This window comes from Mirounga angustirostris, unplaced genomic scaffold (genome assembly GCF_029215605.1).
Source record: "Mirounga angustirostris isolate CCGP_5_RB_7025 unplaced genomic scaffold, mMirAng1.0.hap1 SCAF_4, whole genome shotgun sequence".
Classification (NCBI taxonomy): domain Eukaryota; kingdom Metazoa; phylum Chordata; class Mammalia; order Carnivora; family Phocidae; genus Mirounga; species Mirounga angustirostris.
In genome coordinates, this window is record NW_026991712.1 from 4,919,705 (window position 1) to 4,946,652 (window position 26,948).

The 26,948-nt window shown below is 50.0% G+C and overlaps 1 protein-coding gene across 1 annotated transcript in view; it reads left to right on the forward strand.

The window, feature by feature from the left end:
* The first annotated feature begins 226 nt into the window (after nucleotides 1–226).
* FAM135B (family with sequence similarity 135 member B) overlaps nucleotides 227–26,948 on the forward strand; it is a 173,628-nt gene continuing 146,906 nt past the window's right edge. Inside the window, exon 1 of the mRNA XM_045899186.1 lies at nucleotides 227–313. Within this exon, the coding sequence (XP_045755142.1) occupies nucleotides 237–313 (77 nt within the window). The 5' untranslated portion in view covers nucleotides 227–236. The remainder of the gene's footprint in view (nucleotides 314–26,948) is intronic.

Genomic DNA, 26,948 nt, shown 5'->3' on the forward strand with positions numbered 1-26,948 from the left:
AAGTCTGGTCCTTCCAGGAGTGAGCTGAGTGACGACATTAAGTGCGTCTTCTGTCTCTGTGTCTTTTCCTATAAAAGGAACCTCTGAGGGATGACATCCAGTGGATGCACCATGCTCCCAGGGGTCAGGTGCATTGGGTTCCCCTTGTGGAAGCCCAGGCTCTCTGTGTTTGGCTGATGGGATCTCTCAAGCTGTTAATTTCTCTCTTGTTTTTCAGGTAATGAACCAAAAAGATCATGTCTGAAGTACAAGGAACGGTTGAGTTTTCAGTAGAGCTACATAAATTTTATAATGTGGATCTCTTTCAGAGAGGGTAAGTATGCATCACTATATCTATTGGTGTGTGTACACACATGTGTATACAGTTGACCCTTGAACAACATGGGTTTGAGCTATGCAGGTCCAGTTGTACATGGATTTATAAATATAGCATAGCACTGTGGATGTCATTTCTCTTCCTTATGATTTGCTCAATAACATTTTCTTTCCTCTAGCTTACTTTAGAGTAAGAAAGAATACAGTGTATAATACATTCAACATACAAAATATGTGTACTTGGCTGTTTATGTGATCAGTAAGGCTTCTGGTCAACAGAAGTAGTAGTAGAAGTGGCTAGTAGTAGCTAAGTTTTTGGAGAGTCCAAAGTCCTACATGATTTTCGACTCTGTGGGTGTGGGTGGATACCTTGAACCCCATCATTGGTCAAGGGTCCTGTGTGTGTGTGTGTGTGTGTGTGTGTGTGTGTTTCTCCTGGCAGGAGGTAGAGGTGGTAAGGACAGGTTGTAGGACATTCTGGATTAATTGAGGAAAGGATTTTCATTATTTTTCCTGCCAAGTGGAGCATCCAAAAGTTTGGTACAGTTGAAAATCATCCATATATTGACAGATTTGAGGATGCTCATTTCTCCCCTCCCTCTTGCACTTCTGTCCACATCCTCTCTTCTGGGTTGCTCTTCCCATGATGTACATCAGTCAGTTTTAAATTTATCGGAAATGAAGCTTGCTTGTGTTGCTCTGAAAAAAAAGGTGCCTGCATGATCAATATTTGGAGGGCCCATCTCCCAAAAGCTGCATATCATAAAACCTGTGCCTAGATCTCTCAAGAACTAAAAATTTGTGATGTCCTTTTTAAATACAGAACTAAAATGTAGTTGCTTGCGGTATTTGGTATTGTGCATGTGTGATCTCAGTAGGTCTTCAGGATAGACTTCCCTCTCAGGGTCACCGCAAATAATAACCACGTGGAATGGTTATGTGAAGCATCCAGTCCCACAGCAGGACTCTGTGTACTCCCAGTGGCAGCTGCTGCTTTCCCGGGATTACAGACAAGGAAACCTAAGTTCATAGAAACTGAATTTGTGATGTGCTCAAGTTAACAGAGCAAAACAGGAGGTTTTCCATGTTGTGGAAAGTTGACCTCCATGCTCCAGAGCCAAAATATAACTCCAAGACAGAGTTGGGGATGAAGAAGAACAATAGTTTTATTGCCGTGCTGGGCAAAGGAGGCTGCCCATGGCCTTCAAAAAACCGCAAGGCTTCCCAGAGGAAGGGGCTGGGGCATTTTATTGGGAAATGCAGGATCTAGCTGGTTCCACCAGGAACCGTGGATAAGCTGCCAGCCTCCTTGTTAGTTATGGGTCATTTTCAGAACCGTACCGAGTTCCTGAAAGGCAAGACCAAGAAGGGAGGAGGGGAGGTTTGCGGAAGAAGGGAAGAAGGTTACTTTAAAGTTGAGCTTAGCTAAAGCATCAGGGCAGCCATTTTGATTTTGGTTCAACTTTATGCTTTTAGGTGGTTCCATCTATTGGTTTGTTTTTGCTGCATAACAAACCACCCTTAACTGTAGTGGCTTAAAACTGCAGCTTTCCATTTAGCTCCTGATTCTGAGGGCAGGCAGGTTGAGCCCGGCTCGAGTTGGGCAGTTCTGCTGAGCTGGAGCAGGCCTGGCCACCCTCACCGTGGTTTGCTCCAGGACTGGGCCCTAGGCTGGGAGGCGGCAGCTAAGTCCTCCAAGCGGAGTGGAAACACACACAATGTCTTGCTAGCTAGCCTCAGACTCACAGAGGGGGGTTTCTGTGGCCTTCTCCTGGCCAAAGCCAAGTGCAAGGACAGTCTGGATTCAGGGCGGAGAAGTAGAGACCATTTCACACTTTTACCATCTGCCACCCGGGTCAGGCTCCAGTTTCAAAAGGATCGTTCTGAAGGTCATGCTTCCAGTGTCTCTTGTATATGATGGCCCCTTGTTACATGAGGTGTGATTCGGTGACCAGACCATTTTGGTAGATGACCTGAATCAGGTGGTGTGGGGTACAGGCAATGATCCTGGGGCCAGCTATGTTCCAGGGACTGGGCCCATGAAGGGTTCTGGTTGGGATTCTGGGGCTGAGTTTTGAGGAACTAAAGCTCTGTGCATCCTCCAGAAGCTCATCACCATCGGTCTGCCCCGCCTCACTTGATCAGAAGTTGTGCGGCAGAGTGAGAAGAGTCTGGCTTGGGGCCCCGCCTCCTGAGTCATGGCTTGGTTTCTGCTTCCTAGAGCCCCTTTGGTTAAGAGAGCAAAACAGGAGGTTTTCCATGTGCATGTGTGATCTCAATAGTTCTTCAGGATAGACTTCCCTCTCAGGGTCACCGCAAATAATAACCACGTGGAATGGTTATGTACCTTTTGGTACCCCCCATTCTGCTGTTCATGTTTGAGAATGTCATGTGTCTATCATAGTGTTAGACACTTCTACTGATTATTTTCTAAATCCTCATCACCAACCATAGCATGATTGACAGTATCTTTATTTTGCCTGGTATTTTGGGATCAGGGTGGTGGAACAATCCACAGCTCTAACATGGCATAGGGGGGATCTGGGGCTGAGTTGCTTGTTTTCTGTGATGTAAGCCTGACCTCCAAAGTGAGCTGCCTTCTCCCCAGGGCTGCACAAAACACCCATCAGGATGTGGGAAGAAAATACTAAAACTTCCACTTAACATAATTGTTCTCATCAAAAATCAGAGAGAAATCAAGCTCCATTAATAATTAGAATCCAGGCTGACCCTGGAAATCTTTTGTGTCCATGTGGCACACAGTCGTGAGTTCTACTCAGTAACTCTGGCCTCAGATCAAAGAGGGTGTCCCACAGCACAGATGAGTTGATGACATCACCCTCATGTTGCAAAATACTACAGTTTGGACTGGGCAGTTATGCACATCTGTAAATTGTTTTCTACCTTTAACTACACTAACCGCCATAAAATAGCAAGTGCCTTAAAAACAAATACTGTAAAGCAGTTATTAATTGAAGGTAATATTACTAATGAAAGTATTGCAAACAGCAGGAAATGACAGAACCACACTGGTCTTCTCCTGCACAAGCCTGTTCACACACACACAGAGATTGAATGACAAGCTGATCAGATTCAAAAATAAGTAGGATGTGGGGCACCTGGGTGGCTCAGTCGTTGAGCGTCTGCCTTCGGCTCAGGTCGTGGTCCCGGGGTCCTGGGATCGAGCGCCGCATCGGGCTCCCTGCTCGGCGGGAGGCCTGCTTCTCCCTCTCCTGCTCCCCCTGCTTGTGTTCCCTCTCTGGCTGTCTTTCTCTCTGTCAAATGAATAAAATCTTGGAGGAAAAAAAAATAATAATAAGTAGGATGAGAAATTTGAACTTATTTAAAGAATTATTTGATATATGGATTTGTAACCATAATTGTTCATAATACACCTTATCCTATGGTATTCTGGGCCTTCAGGTACTGACTAAGTCTTGTATGAAATTGTCACCATTAGCAGGACATTTCAAGGGACACATCCAGAACTAGAAAAGGGCCCTGTCCAGTTGGTTAAGGAGTTTACAAGACGAGTGTGGAAACCATGACCCACTCAGCCAGCCTAAGATCCTCTAGGTCTGTGTGTTTTGGGGAGTTTTCTTGTGTAGCCATGCTCACCACCAAAGTCTAATATTTCATTAAACTAAATTAAAACCAGAACATCGAATCACTGTAATATGCATATTTTTAATAACAGCAAAAAGGTTATGTGTTCCTTTAATATAAAAAAGAATTGATTTTTAAAACGGATTATTACATTCCTTATCTCATCTTTTAAAAGATCCTTTTCTATACTTACAATGCATATTGCATAGGTGTATGCCGTCGTGCGGGTATATTTATAAATAAATATATGTATACTGGGGTTGCATGCTTGAAGATGTTTTTACTGTAAGTATGAAATCACTGGCAGTTGGTGACCTTGGGTCTAGTGGAGCAAGGGTTCTCACAAATTTCTTCCAGCTCTCCATGCGAGCACTTCATGGTGATGGTACTTTGATGTGGATGAGGGCATAATCTTATGATCAATATGCTTGAGGTGGGCTTCATAGCAGCCATGGCCATGAACAGGCTGGGGCATCATTTGGATGAAGGCAGTCAGACCTCTTAGGGGAATGGAGTGGGTTCTTAGATCTCTAGAGCCCTGTCAGTAGTAATAACTTGAAGTTAAGAGTCCCCAGTCCTCTGGGTCCACGCTGCAGAGAGCCATGGACAGGCCAGGTGTGGTACCAGCCAGGATTCTGCATCTTCCAGGTGTGGTCCATGCTGCTCGATCACCAAGGATTTTCCTGCTCTGAACCCCACAGGAGCCATGCTCACAGAGAGATGTCGTTACTTTACCCAGCAAACACTCCGCGGGGAGGTGATTGCGATTCAAGCCTAGTGGGTGAGGTGTGTCCCATGTGAAAGAAAATGGAGGATTTCCATGTGTCATTGAAGAAAAAGAAGGCAGCGTTTGGGGAGGCTGGCCCATTTTTGGGTGTGAGGATATGCTCCAAAGGCCCTTGGGCGGTAGGAATTAGAGATAGGGGTTGCAAAGGAAGGCAAGTGCCCTTCCTCAGACTGCACTTGCCTGTGGGCATCCACATTCCAGCAGTTTCTCCAGATAATGAGACATGGCCCTTGTACCTCCATCCCGATGTTCTAGATCATCATTGCCCTTTCTGGCCAGGTAGACAGTCCCTCTTGGTTCATTGTGAGATATTGTGTCAGAACCACATGGATGCAGAACTGAGAGTATTACATGAGATTCTGCCCTGATCAGGGATTGCTTGCTTCTAGCACGTTTACATTTGTGGATGGTTTTTCTAGTCCCAGAACCTATATTGCCTTTTGGTGATGTTTACTGTGAGCAAACAGTTAACTTGCATTTATCCAAAGTCTATATTGACTGAAGCAGATTCTCCAAGGAAGAGCATCTCCTGAAACCAGTCAACAGGCATTGTGAATTGTCAACCCGTGCTTGGCAGCAAGACTCATCCTGACAAAAAGGGCAGGGGCAGGGAGACACTGGGGAGCCTGGCTTGGGGGTCAGACCTGAATGTGAAGCTACACTCTGCCCCTTGTAGGCTCTGAGAGCATGAAAATGTCCCTTTAAAACACTCTGAGCCACCATTTTGTCACCTGTAAAATGGTGATGACACAGTCTCACGGGGTAATCAGAAGTCTTATGGTATTAATTGCATGAGCTAATATAAGTAGAGCAGCTAACATGGCGCCTGGTATGTAGTAGACGCTATCTAAATTGTCATTACTACTAATACTGATGTGACCACCTCTCTTTCCTCTTTACAACCCTCTAGCTTGCTCATGCTCTCATCCAGCTTAGTGTTTAAAACCTGAATGGTTTGACCTTAAACTTCTGCACTTTATTGTCTGTGCTCAGATCATTCTTACCCTCCTCCTTGTAATATCTACCTTGAAGATTCTACCCTATTAAGTTCTAGCTTAAATATAATCTCCTGTCCAGACTCTTTGTTTACTGATATTTATATACTGTATTCAGCCCAGTTTATAGGAATCCCTCATTCCCATATTTTTAAAAGCCTGTCTCTCATATGTTTTATTCCGCCATCCACTGACATAGTCATTACTTTAAACACAAGTAAGCATATGCTGTGGTAATAGGCTCTAGAAACATGAAGGTGAGAGACTCTGCCCGCAGAGTGTTTACCAGCTAACGAGGGAGGCAGATACACACAGAGGAAATGACCACCATGTGGGATAAGTTCTGTGACAAAGACAGTCTTGGGATGCTATGAAGAGAAACAACAGGGGGAAGCCACTCTGTGGGCAGGGTCAGAGAAGGTGTCCCAGGAGGAGATCACACAGAGCTGTCGCTTGAAAGGTGGGTGGGAGCCAGCCGTGCAGGGGACCTGGGAGGGCAGGACCACAGAATGGCTCAGTGGTCAGGAAACAGAATCCATCTGGAAGGCCACGGGGAAGTGGAGAGTAAGAAGGGGGGAGTGGAGGGTCACAGAACTTATCGCAGCCTGTCTCTTGTTAGACTGGTGATTACAGGGATGTTAATGTCAGTGCCACAGATGTTCTGAGATGGCAGTGGTGGGGGACAGGGCTGGGCTGCAGAAGGGAATGGTGGTGATGGCCTGTCTGGCTTTGTCTTCTCGTCAACTGGCTTGAAGCTTCTTAAGGCTAAGGACCCGATCTTACCTGACTTTATATGGCCTGTGTCCGGCCTGGCACAGAGCCTGGCATCTCCTCGGAGATCCATAACAGCTTGTATTGGCCCTGGGAACTTTCTGCTTCTTTGAGAACTTCCTGCAACTCAGATGGGGGTCACATGGATCTTTGTTAAATGATACCAACAGTGAGAAAACAGTTCCTAATTCCTAACGTACTATTTACATCAGTGCATCTCAGAGTGTGGCCTGTGGGCTACAGCATCCCCATTACACTGCTGTTAGAGTTGCAGACTTGTGGCCCTGTCCCAGACTGGCCAGGTCGGAATCACTGGTCATGAGGCTCAGATAACCATGTCTTCCCATGTTCTCCAGCTGAGTCTGGGAGAACAGCACAGGAAGTCTCTATGACAGTATCAGCCTAGACTCTGTGCTACAGTCATCTGCAGAACCAAACAATTTCTCCTCTAGGCTAATTAATAGCAATTTTTAGGGTGGGCCCCAGGCACCAGCACTAGTAAAGTTTCCCAGGTGGTTCCAGGTGGAGAATGATGGGGTTAGGACCAAGGGAAGAGTCCAGACGCTGGAGACCTCTTGGTCTCCTTGCTTGGAGACCTCTTCTGCCAAAAAGAAGAAACTCAGGTCCCTTCCTTCTTAGCAGGACTGTGGCATCTCTGCTTCCCCAGTAGAAGACTGGACCTTGCCTCCCTTTGCACATGGATGCCTCCTACTCAAGAGCCCATGGAGATTCCGTGTTAGCTTTCCAGTGTGGATTCTGGAAGCTGGAAAGCAGGAAGGTCTTACTTCATTTGCAACAGTTTTCTCATAAGGAAATACTTAGGTGAACAAGTATCAAGTATATAAGTATAACCCCCCCCACTATGTGAATATTTGCAGTTATCAATTTATTAATATCTCATTTATACTTAGGAGCGTGTGAGCCTTCATTCCCAAGGGAGCCAACACTTGTCCTCGAAAATGTTTTCAAGTTTATTTTAATTCAGACAAAGCTTTACATCAAACTGGCTTTCTTTCCCTTTTTTTTTTTTAAAGATTTTATTTATTTATTTATTTGACAGAGACACAGCAAGAGAGGGAACACAAGAAGGGGGGTGGGAGACGGAGAAGCAGGCTCCCCACGGAGCAAGGAGCCTGATGCGGGGCTCGATCCCAGGACTCTGGGATCATGACCTGAGCCGAAGGCAGATGCTTAATGACTGAGCCACCCAGGTGCCCCAAACTGGCTTTCTTTCTGAGCGAAGGTTTTCCCTGATGTTGTGATTCATCTCCTGGCCTTTCTTACATGCCTTCTCTACAATCTCACTTAGGAGATTCTCTGCCCCAAGGTTTCAGATGGTTACAGATACATTCTGTCCTACCCACAGAAAGACCTACAATCAGTATTATCAGATCTGATGTCTAAGGTCAGACACTCACGGAACTATTAGGATTGAAATCCCCTTTGAACAAACTCACCTGCCTTTTCGCTATGAGAGTGAAAATGGATGAGTCATAAGTCAAGGGATTTCTGAAAGAAAATGCCATCTTGTGTTTATGCCTTGATGTCCCCATCATAGTCTAATGGCCGGTGACAGCCAGCTCCCTGTGAAATGAGTTAACCAGCCCTGATGTGTCTTAATAGACTCAGAAATACAATTATCTTTGCTTGCCAGAGATCAATTAATTGATTTATCTGGTTCTGTCAGAAACAATCCTTTTCTTCTTATTAAAATAAGTAACCATCCTTTTCATTCATTCCCTCATTTTTGAAAGAGAGTAGGGATTATAAAGGGTTGAGAGCTCCATTGGATGTCCAGCTTTCCTAGGTAAGGAGAGGCCAAGATGGTTCTGGGAGGGCAGGGTATGTGCGAACCCGCCGGTGAGTATCTCCAGGGCCTTGATGGGTGCATTTGCTGCAGAGACAGAGTGTGTGCCCTGATGAATGGCCAGTGGGTCCGATCTTCATGGCGTAGAAACCATGGATCTAATGCACCATTTCAGGCCCATGACTCTACACATGTGCAAACACACAGATTCCCTTCACTCCTGTATAAGTTAGTGTGAATCAGGATTTTTATCCCTCAGAGTCAAGGGTTCCATCTAGCACAGGGAGTGTGGGTCAGCTCCATGGTCTCTAAGAATAAAATTCCATAATTGTTGTTTTAATAAAAAATTTGATCTCCCCTTCCCAGTAAAAAGGCATTATTAGAATTATTCCTATGATTGTTACTCAAGTATTCATGTAGTTGGGAGACCCTGGAATATTTTTCTAGCAAATCCACATTCCTGTCAACAATTGCCCCATTTTTTCTTCTTTTACCTTTAAATCTGTGACTTCCTGAGCCTGCTGCTTTAAGCCTTTTATCCTCTTAACCCCTGGCTGAGGACAGGCTCAGCAGGTCTGTGAAGAAGAGCCCCTTCCAGGGGGCTCAGTGTGGCCTGTAGAGATTAACATGCTTCTGGTGAGCTCAGGGCCACCCACAGGGGGAATCAGAGGTGAGGCAGGAGCCCCTGGGCAGTGTGGCCCTTTCTAGTTTTGAACTCAAAGTGGTTCTTGCCAAGGCCTCTCAGGGGAGCGAAAGGCCTCTGGTCTCGAAGGTGGTAGAGGGAAAGGAGTGCAGGCACAGATCTTGATTCGGATTCTGTTTTTTCTGTTATTAGCCAGGTGCCCATGGGCAAGATGCTAACTTCTGGTCTCCATTACTTCACTGGTTTTATAGGATCACATTAGAAACCAATGAGGTGATGGGCGCCTGGGTGGCTCAGTTGGTTAAGCGACTGCCTTCGGCTCAGGTCATGATCCTGGAGTCCCGGGATCGAGTCCCGCATCGGGCTCCCTGCTCGGCAGGGAGCCTGCTTCTCCCTCTGACCCTCCCCCCTCTCATGCTCTCTGTCTCTCATTCTCTCTGTCTCAAATAAATAAAAATAAAAATCTTAAAAAAAAAAGAAAAAAAAAAAAAAAAAAAGAAACCAATGAGGTGATATTTGTAAAGCTCCTAGTTAAACTGAGGTCCAGACCTTGCAGGGCTAGTCAAGACGGCCTGAAGTGGCCTGCTGATCTGGCCGGAATCTGAATTGGGTGTTCCTTCCTATGTTTTAAGCGGGTGATTTAATAGTCACCACAACTAATCCCCCAGGAAGAAGTAAAGGCCTCTTGGTTTTAAAATTATTTTAGGGGCGCCTGGGTGGTTCAGTTGGCTAAGCATCTGACTTCAGCTTGGGTCATGATCTCAGGGTCCTGGGATCGAGCCCTGCACGCAGCCCTGCATCCGGCCCTGAATCAAGCTCCTCGCTCAGCAGGGAGTCTACTTCTCTCTCTCCTCTCTCTGCCCCTCCCCATGCTCATATGCTCTCTCTCTCTCTTTCTCCTTCTCTCTCTCAAATAAATAAAATCTTAAAATAATTTTTTTTAAAGTTGCCAGTGGAAAACCAAGTGGACGCCATGCCGATTCAGATTGGCCTCAATGGGAGAAATCCTGCTTCCTGTTCTTTACCTCATACTTGGGATCTCCAAAGTAAAAATGCCACCTTTCTTTTTGTTTCCAGCCTTGTTGAGAGATCATTGACCTGTAAGGTTATGTAAGCCTAAGGTGTACGTGTGCTGATTTGGCCTATGTTTATATTGTGAAAGGATCACATTAAGGTTAGTTAACGCACCCGTCACCTCCCGTAGTTGCTGCTCTGTGGGTGTGTGTGTGTGGTGAGCACACGTAAGTCTCCTCTTTGAGCACCTTCCAATGCACAGTACATTTCTAAAGAAATAATTGTTTTGGGGACTCTTGTGAAATATAGTCAATAGAGATATACTAAATCACAGATGTTTCTTTTCTGGAAGGTTCTTTGAATAGATCTTGGGCCAGAGTAGAAGGCATAAGGGAGTGAGGTCCTTAATGGCTCTTGTTTGGTCCCATTGGTTGTCCAACATGGCTCAAAAGCAATTTTAAAATGCATTTCATCAGATTTCCTCATTTTAAACATTTAATTACACACATAGGCACAAATAAGATAATGTTGTCTGGTGAAGGAATCATGGTGACAGTTTCATCTTGTACTTTTCCTCATTTTTCACAATACACATATTACTTTTATAATCAAAATTCCTTCCCACCATCTCTCTCCTTTTCCCCACCCCTCCCTCCCTCCCCTTCCCTGTCCCTTCACCTCTTCTTTTCCCTCCCTACCCATCCCCCTTCCTCCTCCTCTTCCTCTCCCTCTCCGCCCCCTCCCCCCTCTCTCCCTCTCCTTTTCTGTCCCCCTCCCTCTCTCCCCTCCTGGTCCCTCCCTGCCCCTCTTTCTTCCTATAACCCTCCCCCCCTTCCTCCCCTTGTCCCCCTTCCTCTCCCTCCCTCCCCCTCCCTGTCTCTTCCTCCCTCCTCTGTCCCCCTCCTCCTCCCACTCCCTCCCTTTCCCTCCCCCTCTTCCTCTCCCTCTCTTTCCCTCCCTCCCTCCCTTTTCTTTCACTGAGCAAACACTGTTTTATATGCACACGTGTTTTCCTTTACAAAAATGTAATAGACCAGTTTGTTCTCTATTTTTTCTCTTTTCCTGTTGGGAACACTTCCTGTAACCCTGTGCATTCCTTTACATCATGTATAATCACTGCAAAGGATTCCCTTATAGGGTTCAACCATCAGTTACTTAACCAGGGCTCTCTTCTTGAACACTGTTTTATTTTTTAAAAAAATTAGAATGCATTTTATTATTTAGAATTTGTCATGACATTTATTTTAAAGTTAGGACATGTTTCACGCTTGATAACAAAACCCAGTTACCCTGAAGATGACTAAATTTTGCTGCTTCTCATGCTTCTAAGTCCCTGGTAATATTAATGGAGGTTAATACTGTAGTTGAGCATTTGACACGGTGAGGAAGGACATGACTTTCAGCCTAACAGTCCTCACTGCCAGATCTCTCTTCCTTCTTCTCCTGAACCCCTGCGAAAGGCGCAGTCCAGAGCTCCAAGGAATTCAACTTGGACTCAGGGGCTTTGTGGCATCAGGCAGTAGATCTCCACTCCTTCAGTGTGAGGAGCTCTTAGGAGCCGTGGAAGTCTGACCATCTCCCCTCCTGCCAATGCTGGGGTCTCCATGCCTCCACCAGTCCCACTCGCTGACATTCAGGTCTCTGAAGTTACTGTTTGGGGACTTTTGGGAAAAGGGGTGTCCCCAGTAGGAGGCTGGCCCTTTCCTGCTCTTCCTAAAAAGAGGTGGCTCTTTGTGTTCACCAACGCACTCTGTGTTCCCCAAAAAGGTGAAATTCTCGGCTTGCTTTGAAAAACTCTCTTTCCTTTCATTTGATGAAGCCATCTCTTGAATTCTGTCTCAACCCACTGGAGTCAACCAGAATTTCCCTGGAGAGGAAAATTTTAAAATTTGGTATCGTTACAAATAACCTCTCATAATCCCATAATTTGACAAGAAGTATTATCCGTCCACTGCAGAGGAAGCAGAGGCTCGGGTAGGCTCCGCGGCTGCTCACGTTCGCATGCTTGGCCAGTGGCCAGAGGGAGGGGTTCTCTCGGGGATGCCTGGACCCCAGAGTCTGGGCATTCTGTCTCTAGCCCACCAGGCATGTTTGTTTCCTTGGGACCAGGCTGGGTGTTCAGATGTTGTGAGGTCCGTGTGACTCCTTCCGTAAATACTCTACTTCTGCCAACAGCAGAAGTACAGAGTCCTGCTGTCAAGGGCAAATCAGACTTGGACTTGCTTTCCTTGCTGCTGGTCACCCGCTGCATCTCTTCCATACATAATAAGAGGATGACCTATTGGGAATTCAATCCTCCCGGCCAACGATGGGCAGGCAGGAGGGGTACTTTCTCAAACAAACATATTCACAACTCCATGACAAAAGTTCTTCCCCTAAATAGAACCCTCACAGATGAGCATTTGCTCCCCCTTTTCCTTACCCACTAAAACTTTCCCTAATGTCATCCTCCTCACGAGGGAATGTGTGGCTTCCCTCCCATGGAGTTCCCATACATATGCCCCCTGGTGAAGCAGATCACTGTCATCCCTGTTCCTCTGTTTATGCGTTTATAAACTTGTTAATGTACTCATCCAGGGGACATTGGGCTCTGGCTCTCCTCAGCAGTGCCCTAGGAACTCTGGCAGAACAAGGAGAAAGAGACATGAACTCAAATGGTTCACAGCGGACTGTGGGAGTTAGAGATGCAAGTCAAGAGAGTGACGTCCCAAACGGGACAGCAGAGCGTGAGCAAGGATGCCCTCCCCTCACCTGGGAGGCATCAGGACAGGTTACCTGCAAGAGGGGCTCACTAGTCACATAAAGACTGGGAGGGAGCCCCGGGCATTGAGACCCCCACGTGCAAAGACCCTGAAATGGAAAAGCGTGGCACCTCCTGGAAAGTGCCGTGATGTTCGGTAGTCTTTTCCATAACCTGGGAGGGGTGCTAACCCTGGTCATCGTGAAGATTTGCTGTGTCCTGGAGCAAATGGAATTGGAAGAATTGGGGCTTTTAGGTAGCCCCAATTTAGGTAGGCTTTTAGGTAGGAGAAATGGGTTGCAGTGGAAATCAGCTGTTCCCTTGGGTGAATTAGTAGATGAAGCCGGGGCGGGGGGGACAGGAACTGGGCAGTCAGGGTGGATGACGTGAGTCCACAGGTCCGGAGGCCACAAGGGAGCTGAGTCCAAGGACAGGCAGGAATCTGGGCTGGGATCCATCAGCTCATGGGTATTCAGTGACTTGTGACCCCTTGTGAGCTCAGACCGTGTGTCAGGAGCTTTAGGACCTCAGTTCGCCCGGGGCTACTGACAGCTCTATGAGTTAGGTATTATTACTTTTCATCTTCCAGATGAGTAAATTGAGGCCCGGAGATATACCTGGCTATCCAAAAGCAGAGCCAGGGTTTGAATTCATGGCTATCTGTCTGCAAAGCCAGGATGATCAACACTGTTCTTTATTCTGTTGGCAAGGCAGACTCCAAGAGAAAAATCACCCTTTCAATACATCTGAAGGTGAGGAAACATGCAAAAGTGTCTGAGCTAAAGCTGTTGAGGAGGTGTCAGAAGCACCAAAAGAGTGGAGAAATTGCATAAGTGAAGAAATGGGAGAGCCTGAAGGAGGGAGCATCCCCAGGGTCGCATGTTGCAGACGGATCAAAGGATATGGGGACCCAGAGTGTCTTGAATTTGGCCTCAAGCGGTCAAGGTTCACCTTTGTCAGAATAGTTTGTTTGTATGATGGGAGCATGGAGCCAGAGAGCTTGGTATGCAGACAGATGCGACCTGGCCCTGCAGAGGAAAATCTCCCGAAGTACTGGGGAGAGCGGACTCCTGAACTGGGCTTTGCTATTCAGTGTGATCAAGCCAAGTAGAGCCAAGGGGCGTGGCCATTCACCACCTGCTGCCCTCTTTGAGCTGATGCTGCTGGGGTGGGAGAGGGTACTGGGAGGGCCTCTGGGGGAGGCAGAAGTGCATACCAAGGAGCTGGAAATTTTTCTTGTGGGGTTGGTGCAGGAGGGTTGAGTATGGGATCTTGTAAGCAGGTGAGTGATCAGATTTGGATCAGAACATCATTTGGCGGACGTGTAGGACCAAGATTGTAGCAGGAGGATCCGTGTCCACTTGGAAGAGGATTGGCAGGCATCTATTTAAATTCATAATTACTGGGTGAGGTTACTTATATGAACGGGGTAGTGATGATGCAGTAGACATTTACTGAGCTGTGTGACAAAGAGGTTTCTGACCGCACTCCAAATCCTATGGATTAGCAATTTCCAATGTTTGTATAAAGCGCAAATCCCACCACTGATCTCTGTCTTCCCATGACTTAGTGAGCTGCGGAACCATAAGAAACAGTAATGAAATGGAACCAGTGTGCTTTATTTACAGCTGGGATGGTTCCTAAGACTCTCCCAGCACAGGGTATTGAGAAAACAGGGCAGTGAGGATTAGGCATAGGCTTGGAGGCCGAGGTGGAATTTCTTCCTGTCTCTCCCCACTCCAACAGAGATAAATCTTTAGACTCAAGTGTTCAGAGGTGGCAGGGAGGGAGAGGAGAAGGAGAGAAGATGAATGGATGTTTGGGTCCCGGGAGGGGCCCAGGGCCCACTGGCTGAGCTGTAGTTACTGAATACAAGGAATAAACTACAGGTAGAAGACTCTGTGGTTCTTGATAGTTAAGGCAAAGTAACGCTGCCCTTTATTAACATGCACCCCACTCAGTGTCACAGGCTCTACCAATTACATTGTCATTGCTTCTCTATGGACGCTCACTTCCTGGGCTGTCCAGTCCCCTGGGTTTAAATGCCATCCAGTGTCACTGGCTTCCTGGCTGATGTCATCAGCCTCTTCCAGACTTCAGACTTGCCCAGCACGAGCTGGACTCATTATCATCTTGCTGTCCAAGCGACACCCAGACCAAACACGTGCTCTCCCACCCTCCCTCCCGAACCTCTTTCGTCAGTCACCCCACCTCGGTTAATGGCACCTCCGTCCTCTGGTTGTGGAGATCAACATCGAGAGCAATTCTTGACTTCTCTCTGCCTCCCACCTCATGCCACTGCAGCCAGAGATCCTGTTGGCTCTTCCTTCCAAATGCATCCAGAAGAAGACCTGTCTCACCCCTACTGCTACTGCCCCAGTCAAGCCACCATCTGTCTCATCTGGATTTGTACGATTGTCTTCCCTGTCTGGTCTCCCTGATGCCACCCTTGGTCATCTCTGGTCCCCCACAACGTGGAGGCCCGGTGGTCCTTCTAAAGTGATGCTCCTGTGCTCTTCAGTTTGCTGGGAACGGAGCCAGAGTCCCTGCGACAGACGCTTAGTCTCCCTCCTTCACGTCCCGCCTGTCACAGCGGTGTCTCTGTAGCTCCCTGATTGTGCCAGACATGGTCCTGCGATAGAGCCTTTGTGCTGGCTGTTCTATAGTCTGGAATGTTCTCCCCTTCACTCTTTCAAAGCACTGCTGGAAGTCCCCTCCTGTGACCTGCTGCCTGGGGTCTCTAGCTGTGCGCCTGGGCACCTGCAGCTGGGTCCCTCCTCAGGAAGGTTACCTCCGTAGGAAGTCTCTGCCTTGCCCAGCGTTGCGTGCACCCCCTCCCCCTGCTCTGGGGTGTTGACATCCAGTGACTGGTTGATGAGTGCTGCAAAGGCCTGTCCTCCTTGCCATGATCAGGGGCATCTCTGACGGACCATCCCAGGTTCTGCGCTCCCATGGATTGACCAAATCTCCTGTTGCAGTTACCTCTCCATCTCTCCATCCATCTCTCCCACCCTCCTGTCCTACCTTCCTCACTCCCCCATGGGGATGTTCCTGAGATCATGCCTCAACATGCAGATCTCCAACTCAGAGACTCTTTATCAGGACATCCAACCTGAAACACCTGCCCTGAGCTTCTCTCTAAACCGCAGTCCCCCAGCGGCTCTCCCAGCCCTGTAAACGCTGTTACCTTACTCTATTGATATGTTTTTGGTGGTGTCTGCCTTCCCTTCACCCCCACTGTGGGCTGTAAGCTCCTGGAAGGAGGGACGCCTGGTGTGTTCACTGATGTCACTCAGGTGTCTGTAACTGGGCCTGACTCATCATAGTAGCTTGTCAAGTGTTAACTGAATGAAAGGAAGAGAGAAGCGAAGATTGTGGGTGACAAGCACAGGGGAGGGGGCTGTGTATTCCCTGCTACAGTGTCGTGGGCACCTAGAGTGTCACATCAGGGAGTCCGGGGTCCCTGGACCTGCAGGAAAGAGCACCCTGTTAATCAAAGGCAGGACTTGGGGGTGTATTGGCTTCCCAGGGCTGCCCAGCAGAGTACTGGACACGGGGTGGCTTACACAAGAGAACAGCATTGTCTCACAGGCCTGGAGTCCAAAAGTCTGAGCTCAAGGTGCTGGCGGAGTCGGTCCCTTCCAGGTCTGTTCCAGGTTGTTCCAGGCCTCTGTCCCGGCTTCCGGTGGTCGTCTGCTGATCTTAGGTTTGCTGATGCATCCCTGCACTCTCTGCCTCCATCCTCACATGGTGTCCTCCCTGTGTCTCCAAACCTCACCTTCCCTTGTGTGTGTCTGTCCTGTGTCCAAATTTCCCCTTTCCAGGGGCGCCTGGGTGGCTCAGTTGGTCGAGCATCTGACTCTTGATTTCAGCTTAGTTCATGATCTCAGGGTTGTGGGATCAAGCCCCGCATCAGGCTCTGCACTCAGCGGGGTGTCTGCTTGAGATTCTCTCACTCCCTCTCCCTCTGCCCCTCTCCCCATTTGTACTTTCTCTCTCTCTCAAAAACAACAACAACAACAACAAAAACCAACAAAAAACCCAAGAAAATAAAAACAAATTTCCCCTTTTAGTAAGGACAACAATCACTGGATTAGGGCCCAGCCTAATGACTTCATTTCAACTTGAATACCTCTTTAAAGATCCTATTTCCAAATAAGGCCACATTCTCAGGGCGTGGGGGTTAGGATTTGAACATACCTCTTTGGGGGGGACTTACATGCACCAGATCCCCAGACCCAGCTGCTCTCCCCAGGGTCCTCGCTGCTTACATGTCACCTCTCCTGGAGCCTGCCGCTGCTTTCTCTGGGTCCTCCCTGTCCCCACTCTCCCTGTGTTGTCAGCCCAGCAGCCAGAGGGTCCTTTTAGAAGCTGAGCCAGGGAGTGGCACTTCTCTGCACCAAACTTCCCAAGGACTTGAATCCCCGCTTCCCTCAGAACAGAAGCCCAAGTCCTGGTGATGTCCCATGAGGCCCTTCCTGACCCTCTGGCCACTCCAGCCATTGTCCTGTTCCTCCTACATGGACCTCTGTGGCCCGTGGGACACCCCCTCTATCTGGAATATTCGTCCCGGTACGTAGTCTCTCACCTCCCATTAAGTCTTTGTTTAGATGACCTTCTCTGGTTACCCTTCACACCTGCAGCTTCCTGCCTCTCACCCACCAACAAACCACGGAACTAGCTCATCTGTGACATCTGTATTCTTTTTGTCCTCCCCCCCACCCCAGACGGGGAAGCTGCCCCAGGACAGGGGTTTTATCTGTTCTGCTCACTGGTGGATCTCAGCACCGATACCGCCAGACGGGCCCTGAGTACCTAGCAACTATGTGCTTCGTACAGAGAAGGAATAATGGGGAGATACATGGTACACTTGGCATTCTGTTTTTGTTTAGCTGTATTTATTTATTTTTAGTAATCTCTGTACCCAGTGTGGGGCTTGAACTCATGACCCCAAGATCGAGAGTTGCATGCTCTTCTGATTGAGCCAGCCAGGCTCCCTTCTAACAGCCAGAAGGACCCCCCCTGCCACTCTCCCAAATGAAAACCCACCCCCTCCTTCTGCACCCAACCCCTTTCCTTCACTCCCTTCAAACAGAGCAGGGGCCTGGCTTCCATGTGAGGCCTCCGAGTAGGGATTCGAGAATACGACCATGTCCGTGTAGCCGCCTAATGAACAAGCGAAGGAGGCAGGGGGTTGTGGTCTGGGAAGGAATGCAAATGGAGGTGCTTTGGGTCCTGAGGTGTTTGTGTTATTAAAAGGACCAGAGTGTGACAGAATTGTAGAGATAGGATGGAGGAGAGATGGGGTCTCTAGGGGTGAGGAACTCAGGGGCCTGGGGAATCTGATGTCCTGCCCCAAACCAGGAGAGTAGCCATGGACCAGAGAGGCACACGGTGGGTGAGCCGCCTGCCCCGGGTCCCAGGAGGAGGTCTGTGGACAGCAGGGAAAGGCGGGATGGGGAGGGATGCCTTAAGCGGCATGGGCTCACGGGTAACGCTTGGACAAGGGGCTGGGGCCCCAGTGGTCTGAAAGTGGCTACGGGAGCCAGAAACTCCCAAACACCACCTCTGAGCCCAGCCATGTGCAGCTGAGATTTTAAGAAACCGGTGCCCGCTGCAGAGGGCTGGAGGGAGCCGGTCCTCGGGGGGTGCAGGCTTTCACTCAACGACAAGGAGACACAGGGAACATTTGAGGGCTTTTGCTGATCGCGAAATGAGAGTTCCAAGGGGACATGGTGGTCTGGGGTGGGAGGTAGCAGAGTGATCAGGACTTGGTCAAGGGCAAGGAAGAGCAGAACATTCTGGCAGTCTTACCCTTTGGATGTTGGCTGGTGAGAAAGCAGGGTAAGGGTGCCAGAGCGGGTCTCGTAGTGGAGGCTGGCCCTGCCACACTCATTTCCCCGCGCGTGCCGAGGCTCAGCGTGGGAGGTGAGCACGGGTCCTGCAGCTTCAGGTGAGCCCTGGGGGCCACATACAGAAAGCAGAGGTGGGATGGAGTTAGCTCTGGAGCCCCGAGGTCCTTCAAGGCCCCCCTGTGGCCCTGGAGATAGAGCTGTGTGTTTGGGAAGCTGAGGTCAGGGTGTCCTCGCCTTCATGTGGCTGCTCGTGGAGGCTGTCATGAGGATGGCGGCGGCTGAGAAGGAACCAGCACATTCATGCCTCGTGTTCCTTCTTGCCTGTACCTCCCAAGACCGAAAACCCAGGATGTCGTGAGCGTCAGTTCCCTTCGTGGCTGGCTCTGGGGTCAGAAGGCCCTGCCGTGGGCAGAAAAGCCTCCTCTCCTTCCCAGGCTTCCCTCCCAGGTTTCTCCCAGAACCTTCTCAGGGCATGCCCTCTCAGCTTCTTAAAACTACTGGTCGTGGGACCAACTCTTCAAGGAAGGAACTGCATGCAGACTTCAGGAGCCAGTGCACGTCCATTGCAGCCAAAACTTAAGGAAGACAATGTTCCTGGTCTTTAAGCGCATAGACTTCATTGTGGTCGGTTCTGAATTCCATGCACACGTTTGTGGAAGTGTGTGGCTGTGCATGCACGCGTGGCTGTGTGCAGGCATGTCTGGGCACGCGTGTCTGTGGGCACGCATGTCTGTGTGCAGGCATGTCTGGGCACACGTGTCTGTGGGCACACGTGGCTGTGGGCATGCGTGTCTGTGCACATGTGTGGCTTGTGCAGACATGTCTGTGGATACCCGTGCATGCTTGATTAAACAGATGGGCAAGCAGACATACCTGAACCCTGTTGTGAAGAATTGGCGACTCTGGGCTTTGAGGGATCCTGGTTCTGTTCCCTTTCTTGTGTTCTTCCCCCCAAGTGATGCTTTGTTTATCCACCTCATTGTGCTAAAAATGAAGTTTCTGAGTGTCACAGTCTCCTGCTCAACCACCCTCTCCAACGCCCTCCTCTCTCCCAGGGGTCTACAGGGCTGTGTTCTAAGAACAGTTGGAGTACTGAGGACCCTTTAAAGTCACCTGAAGGGCTCTTTGTTACCAGCGCAGGTTAAAGCACCACCCCCCTTCTCTGATCTGAAAGGAGGCTGTGCCTTTTGCTTCTTGGTAGCTGGCCATGCGGATTTAGAGGTCAGAGCAGGGATGGATAGATACTCCTGCTGATGGTGAGCTGAGGCGGTTCTAGGGCAGGTCCTAAATGGCTTGGCGGGACCCGAAGAGTCACTATACTTCTCTGGCTCCCGGCTCCCCATCCGTCACTGGTGCCCAGATCGGCCTGCTCCCGGGTGCTCGGGGCGTGATCGTGGCCCTGCCTCGCCAGAACAGGGGTTGCCCTGTCTTGTCTCTGAGCGCAGTCAACCTGTTTTCTCCGTATCATAACCTATCTCGTGGTGTTGCAGGGGTCAGAGGTGAAGAAATACGGAGCTCTCAGCACAGTGCATGGCACGCAGTGGGTGTTCTTAACGGTAATTCACGGCAGAGTCGAAGACAGGCAGAGGGTGTGTCGGACCTGCTGGTTTGAGAACACCAAGCGGCTGAGAGCAGGAACCTGTGAGGGGTTCCCAGACAGAGGGTGTATCACGAGCATCCCGTGCCTGCCCTTTCTCGGACAGCTTCATACCCTCCCTGCAGAGAGGGGCCTCGGAGGCGGGGCTGAGACTTCATGTTTTTGCTTTTGGGACCGGAGGGGTTGCGAGAGCAGGAGACGCGCACCCAGCCGTGTGTGAGGGCAGGGGAGCGCTGTCACAGGAGGCTTGCATTTTCTCCCGTTTTAAACAAATTGTGGTAAAATACACAATGAAAATGTACCCTTTTCACCATTTTTAAGTGTGCAGTTCTGTGTTTTTAAGAGCATTCACTTCCCTGGGCACCCATCCCCGCCATCCTTCTCCAGAACTCTTTCTCTTCCCCAGCTGAAGCTGCAGACTCCTTCAACACTAGCTCCCCGCCCCTCCCCCAGCCTCTGGCCCCACCCTCCACCTTTCCGTGTCCCTGCACTTGGCGGCTCAGGGCCTGCATGCAAACGGCATCATCCAGGGCTGGCTCTTTCGTGGCTGGCTCATTTCAATCATCATGTCTTCAGCGCTCATCGGGGTTGGAACAGATGTCAGAATTGCCTTCCTTTCTAAGGCTGAATAACGTCCCATTGTAGGGATGGACCACACCGTGCGTATCCATCCATCCGTTGGTGGACGGACGCTTGGGTCACTTCCACCTTTTGGCGACTGAGGCTGACCCTGCCACGGACGCAGAGTGCCAGTGTCTGTGTGAGGCTCTGCTCGCACTTTCTTCAGGCAGACACGCGGTACCCAGCACCTTCTGAGTACTTTGTGTCAGGGTCTCTCCCAGGTGCTGGAGACAGAGGGAGAATTTAGACAGTGAGACCCTGTCCTAAGGGAGCGCTCAGTGTTGTGGGATTGTGGAGTCCCGGGGGATAGGGCTGACGCAGGGTCATTTATGGTCATCAGGAAATGAGCCTTGAACCAGCCCTGCCAGGGCGAGTGGATGTGAAATGGTACAGTGACGTCTGGGCAGAGCCAGCCTCATGGGCCTGGGGCCGGAACATTCCAGGATGCGGCAGCTGTGCGTGCAGAAGGTGAGGAGGGGATGTGCGCAGAAGGGCCAGCTCACAAGGAGCCCAGAGTACCTGGCAAAGGGACGTGGGTGCCACCCCGTCAGGAGGGTCTCTGAAAGCAGAGCAGTGTCATGGTCTGGTGCTCAGTCACAGATGCGAACAGTGAGCGGGGCGGGAATCCTGGAGTCAGGCTCCCTTGGGTTTGTTCCCCAGCAGTGTGACTGCAACACGTCCCCCACCCTGGAGCTGTGTCCGTCTCCTATTTGCGGGCGACGGTATGGATTGCAGTGTGGACCCAGTGATGGGGATCCACGGAGACCGTAGTAGCTACGTGGACCGGGCTCTTGTAGGATGTAGGGAGTCACCAAGAGGCTCAGCCCAGAGCTGGAGGCTCGGCAAGGGCTCAGTGCTGGTCACTGCTCTGTAGTCTTTCCTTTGTTGTCGCCGTATGATTATTTCAGAAGACGCTCTCTGGTGGAGGCGGATTGGGTGGTGCTGCCTGCCCCGAGGGCAGAGACGCTCTGCATGGGAGCCCCGGACTGCCCTTGCCGTCCCAGAGCCCCGTGGGCTGCTCTCCGTGGCCAGCTGATCAAGGTCCCACGGAAGGGCTGCAAGTGGGAGGAAAGGAGTTCTTAGAGCTTCCTGCCCATCCCCGAATCATGAGTAGGGCCCGGCTCCCAGAGATCACAGGTCAGCTGTGAGGAGATCAAATTGAGGAGCTGTGCCCATGGCGGGCCGGGCTGGACGGTGGCGGGGACAAGGCGCAGCCTCCTCCCACCCCTCCCCTGCGCCCGCCCACCTCACATGCTGCTGCACTGGAAGCCAAGGGCCCCTCTACCTGAGGGGCGTGGGTGGGAGGGGTGAGTGGGGGAGGCTCTCCTATAACACGGAGCAGGGAGGGATGGCCTTCAGATGTTTGTAGCTTTTTTTTTTAATTTTATCTTTTTTTTTTAAGATTTTATTTATTTATTTGACAGGGAGAGGGAACAGAAGCAGGGGGAGTGGGAGAGTAAGAAACAGATTTCCCGCGGAGCAGGGAACCCAATGCGGGGCTCGATCCCAGGACCCCAGATCATGATCTGAGCCAAAGGCAGATGCCCAACGACTGAGCCAGCCAGGAGCCCCCAGATGTTTGTAGCGTTAGCTGCGATGTTGCAGGGCTCAGCCGCTGGAATGCTCTCATCACTGCTTTAAATGCAGCCCGGGCCCCGTTTGGTCAAAGCTCACTGCACTTGCCTAGGCCCTGCCGCCCCTTCCCCTGTTTCCTGATAGCCCGGCCGCATGGTGGAGATGGTAGGTGTCACCGTCCCTGACTCTAACCCGTCCCTGGCCGCCTGCCTTCAGGGCAGCACAGCGGTAAATACAGGTGGGGGGCCAGCGGTCCACATTGTTTACGTGTAAAATATATGTTTAGTTTTGTAAACACGATGCAATGGTCTTATCAAATTTGAATTACTGCCACATAGCCACTAACATTCTTATGATGGTTTGGGGTTTTAAAAATGCACACAACACATTGCACAAACAGTAGGAGGTGGAAAGGGGACAGTGGGCGAGAAATCGTTTAAAATACTAAGTGTGGCTGCAGCGTGACCTGGCTTCCACTGAGCTCCGGTGGCCCCGGGGTTGTCTGTCACCTGGCGCTGGGGCTCTGCGCTGGGCGGATGGCATGGGGGCCCATCTGGCTTCATGGACTCCTAGCCATGGCTCTGGGACAGGGCGTTTTCACCACGAGGACCAGTTTGTAAACTGCGGCTCAGAAGACCACCCTGGACTCTAAGTCCTGTCTAGTGCTTTGTGGGGAACCTCCCAAGGTCCACATTACATGCATCCTGTTGCACAAAAATGCATATTCATTTATGTAAATTAGAAAATGCAGAGAAACCCAAAGCCTATTTCTCAAAACCATTACTGAACTTTTAGAAAACTTACAGACCTCTCTGCATGGATACAGATACATGTACACACCGTCAGCATCTTAAACAAAAGGAAGATTCTACTTGTACATTGAACCCTGATTTTTTTTCTGATTGTTTACTGAAAGTTGAGTGAATGAATATTTCCTAAGGAGATCTACAGCCATTTGCTGTCGACCAAACTCTGGGTGATGTGAAAATGCAGAAGTATCGTCAGAGTGAGGTGGAGGTCAGGATTCGGAAATCAGTGTCACCTTCTGGCCCCCAGAGTGACTCAGGATTAAGTCATTCACTCATCCCTCACATAAACAGGTGGAGGAAGCAGTCTGGAGAAATCAGTACCTCACAGCCAGGGGCGTGGGTTGAACAGATAAAATGTGTGTGTTAATCCTTTCCTAATCCCTGGCGAGGGACAGGGATGGTTGGGGGAAGCAGGAACGGGCAGGAAGATGGGATTCTAATGGGGGCAGGCAGTGGGGAGGCAGAGTCCTGGGTGCAAAGACACTTAGAGAACAGAGGATGGGGACAGGTGGGGCCCTTTCTGCAGGTGCCAGGGAGGGAGGTTTTGAGCGGAGTCCTGATGTGTGAGGGCAGTTCCCTGGATGTTTGAGGCGGGCATTCCAGGGAGGGGTGGGGGCGTGTGTGCGAAGATGCAGTGCGTGTGCAAGTGCAGGAGGCGTGTGCAAAACCACAGTACCCTAGAGCAGCAGTGGAGGCCGCCCCCTGCCCCCTCCTCGCTGACCCCCTGCGGCGCCTCATGGGTGTGGCTGCAGCTCCTGAATCAAGTCATCTAATCACCAGCCTCTTCTGCCCACTACACTTTTGCTCATCTCTTTCCCGGGGACGAGAGGGAAATCACTCTCTTTGTCGTAAGTGTGTTTCTTTCTGAGCTCCTACTTCCCTTGAAAATGCAGTTCTTGTATCCCCGGTGTCTTGCGAGGAGCCAGGTTAAAGGAATGGGTGGTAGCAAATGCAGTCCTTTTTGTCCTGACCAGAGAGCAGGGCCCATATGAGCCCCCGAGAGTGGCAGCATCATTGGAAAGCTGGAAGCAGGGAGAACTGTGGGCCTTAGGCATTGGCTCACAGAAATACCCTGTCCTTGCAGACCAGAGGGATCAATCTTGGGCTAGTGGAGGGGGGTCACCTGGGTTCCAAGGGATGTGGTGCCTGAGCCTTGGACTACGAGCCAGGCAGTCCAAGTGCAAATCCAAGCTTCGCTACCTCCCCACCGAGAGCATCATTAATCAGAAGACCAGTGGACAGTCTCTTATTTGCACCTGTCCTTTTTTACTTTTTCTTGCAAATAAGCATGGAGACATGGCTCTCAGGCTCCCTGGGAATCTGAAGGTTGGTTCCAGACACTGCAAAAGGCTCGTTGGTCAGCTTGGAACAGGAATTAAGTCTGGGCTTCAGAACATTGTAGTTCAATCTCCTTATTTTGAACATCCAGACGGAGAGGCCTGGGGACATTGGGTGACTTGCCAGAGGCCACAGGTGAGTTGGGGGCAGCCATGCTTCTAGGACTTCTGACTTTCCTCTCCCAGAGGAATCCCATAGCGACATACCAGGGACGCTGACCATCTTGGGAGTTCTGTGGGGCCCTGCCCAAATTCCGCTAGTTTTCTTTTATCTCAGCTTCAATCCAGCCTGCTGTGAGAGAGGCAGAAACCCAACGAACCAGAAAATGATGGGTCACTCGAGAGTAAAGACTTTTTTCAGATATCCACTGATTTGTCATCAATGTGAGGTTACTCAGGATTGACTGTGTTGTCCTTGGAAGAGCTTTCTGGAGTTCAAAGAGTCTGATAAGCCTTGGTTTAAAATCCCAGCTCCCCTGTATCTTTGCTGTGTGACCTTGGGGAAGTCAGTCAGTGTCTCTGAACCTCTTTTCTCATATGTATTCTGGAACGATGCCTACTTTTAGATCTGCTTTTAAAAAGAAATGACACTATTCTTTGCCATCCTAAAGATAGTAGAGCCATTTTATTTCTTCACAAGTTAAATAATAACATAAATTATTTGGCGTTTTCACATTATTGATTAAAATGCCCCAAAGACCCTCAATTAATACCTTGTATGCCTGAGTCAGATGACGAAATGCACGCCAAAGGAGGCAGTATATTTTTCTTTCTTCAAATAATGCATTTATGATTGAAGTCTTTCATTACTCAGCACTTTATGGTTTTGGGTCTCTGTGTTAAGTCAGAAAACATTTCTAGCACCGACTATGCGTGGCATGCTAAGGACACAGGAATGAAAATGACAGATTTATTGAGAGAGGATGACAGCTCACCATGGAGATGATTGATTGCCTGAAACTCCCAGAATATAAGTCCTGCTAAGAGAATGTGGGGTGGGGAGGCAAGGACAGTGCTGGGCTTTGAGGATGGACAGTACTGCTCTAAATGCCCGCTCCGCTAATTATTAGCAGCAGAGCCTTGGGAAAGCCACTTAACCTCTGTGACTCTGTTTCTTTCATTAATAAAATGAAGATGGTCTTACTTAGGTGGTTCACTGAAGCCTACAGAAAAGGTGTCCTCCTGGATTGAGCAGAGGCATGTGGCAAGATTCAGTGCTTGGGAGCTAGTGATTGTACTAATTTTATTTGGAAAGGGCAGTGCCCTGGAGCAGGAAGTGTTGAGGAGATTGTGGTAGGGCAGTGAGTATTCTCTGTGCACCTGCTATTAGGCCTGAAGGTTGAGGGACCTGCGGCTTCTCACGTTCTGCTCTTGCAGGATGAGGGGTGGATTGCTGTCCACCGGAGAGACATTGCCTTGAACCACATAAACCAGCAGCTGGAGCTTTGAACTCCTAGCACCTTGATTACAGGGAAGGGAGAAGCCTAACAAGAGGCCACTGATAGTAAAAATGAGCAGCTGGTGCCTGGATGCGCAAGTAAGAGTGGACGCCCTCGCTTTATAGACAGAGAAGAGTGTGTATGTGTGTGTGTGTGTGTGTGCGCGCGCGCTTCAGAGAGAGAGAGCACAAGAAGGAGAGACACAGAGGAAGAGAGACAGACAGGCGGAGAGCGAGCCTGAAGAGACTGACCGGTCAGGGGGAGAGAGCCCATCCAAGGGCAGGCTGCGTCCCAGAATCACGTTAGCTTTCCTGGTTTCCATCCCCCATAGCTTTGTGAGGCAGTCCCTAATTCTTCCCTCGGCATTGGGGATTTTCCCCTTTCTTCCTTCTGGGCAATTTACTGCATATTTAGATGGTGCCAGGTCTCCATCCCTCTTCCTGACCCAGGTCTTCTTAGCGCTGACCCGGGCTTTTCCAGGCATGATGCTGCGGCTGTCCCTGGAGCCGGCGGTGCCGGGTCCTGTTCCGCCGCCTCCCTAGAGCCTCGCAGCCACGCTGGGGGGCGGGCCTGCTGCTCCCCCATGTCCGGCCGCGCCCGGGGGGCCCCCACTCCGTGCATCCCCCCGCCAGCGGTGTGCAGCAATAACATGCCTCCCTCAGCGTCAGCGCCGTCCGCTGTAATTACGGAGCCCATCTCTTCGTTACGTGGAGCTGAGGGGCTTCTTTGTTGTCCTGTCGCAACAGTTTTGCAGAAATAAAGATTTGATTGATGAGGAAGTGGGGAATTTTTATGCAGATGAGGAAATCCCTCAAAATCTCCAGGCCGCCTTCAAGTTCTCGCAGTTTCCATACCCAATGGTAATCAAGAGGCGGGGCTCAGGGAGGAAGACTGACTGGGGCCGTGACAGTTCCTTCTCAGAAGAGACACATTCTGATGGAAGGGGCTGGAAATCCGTCAGGGATTCTTCCTCCCAGAGGACAGTTGGCAGGTGTGTCTGTCTGTCTGTCAGCCCCCTATCTAGCTACTCTGGTGTG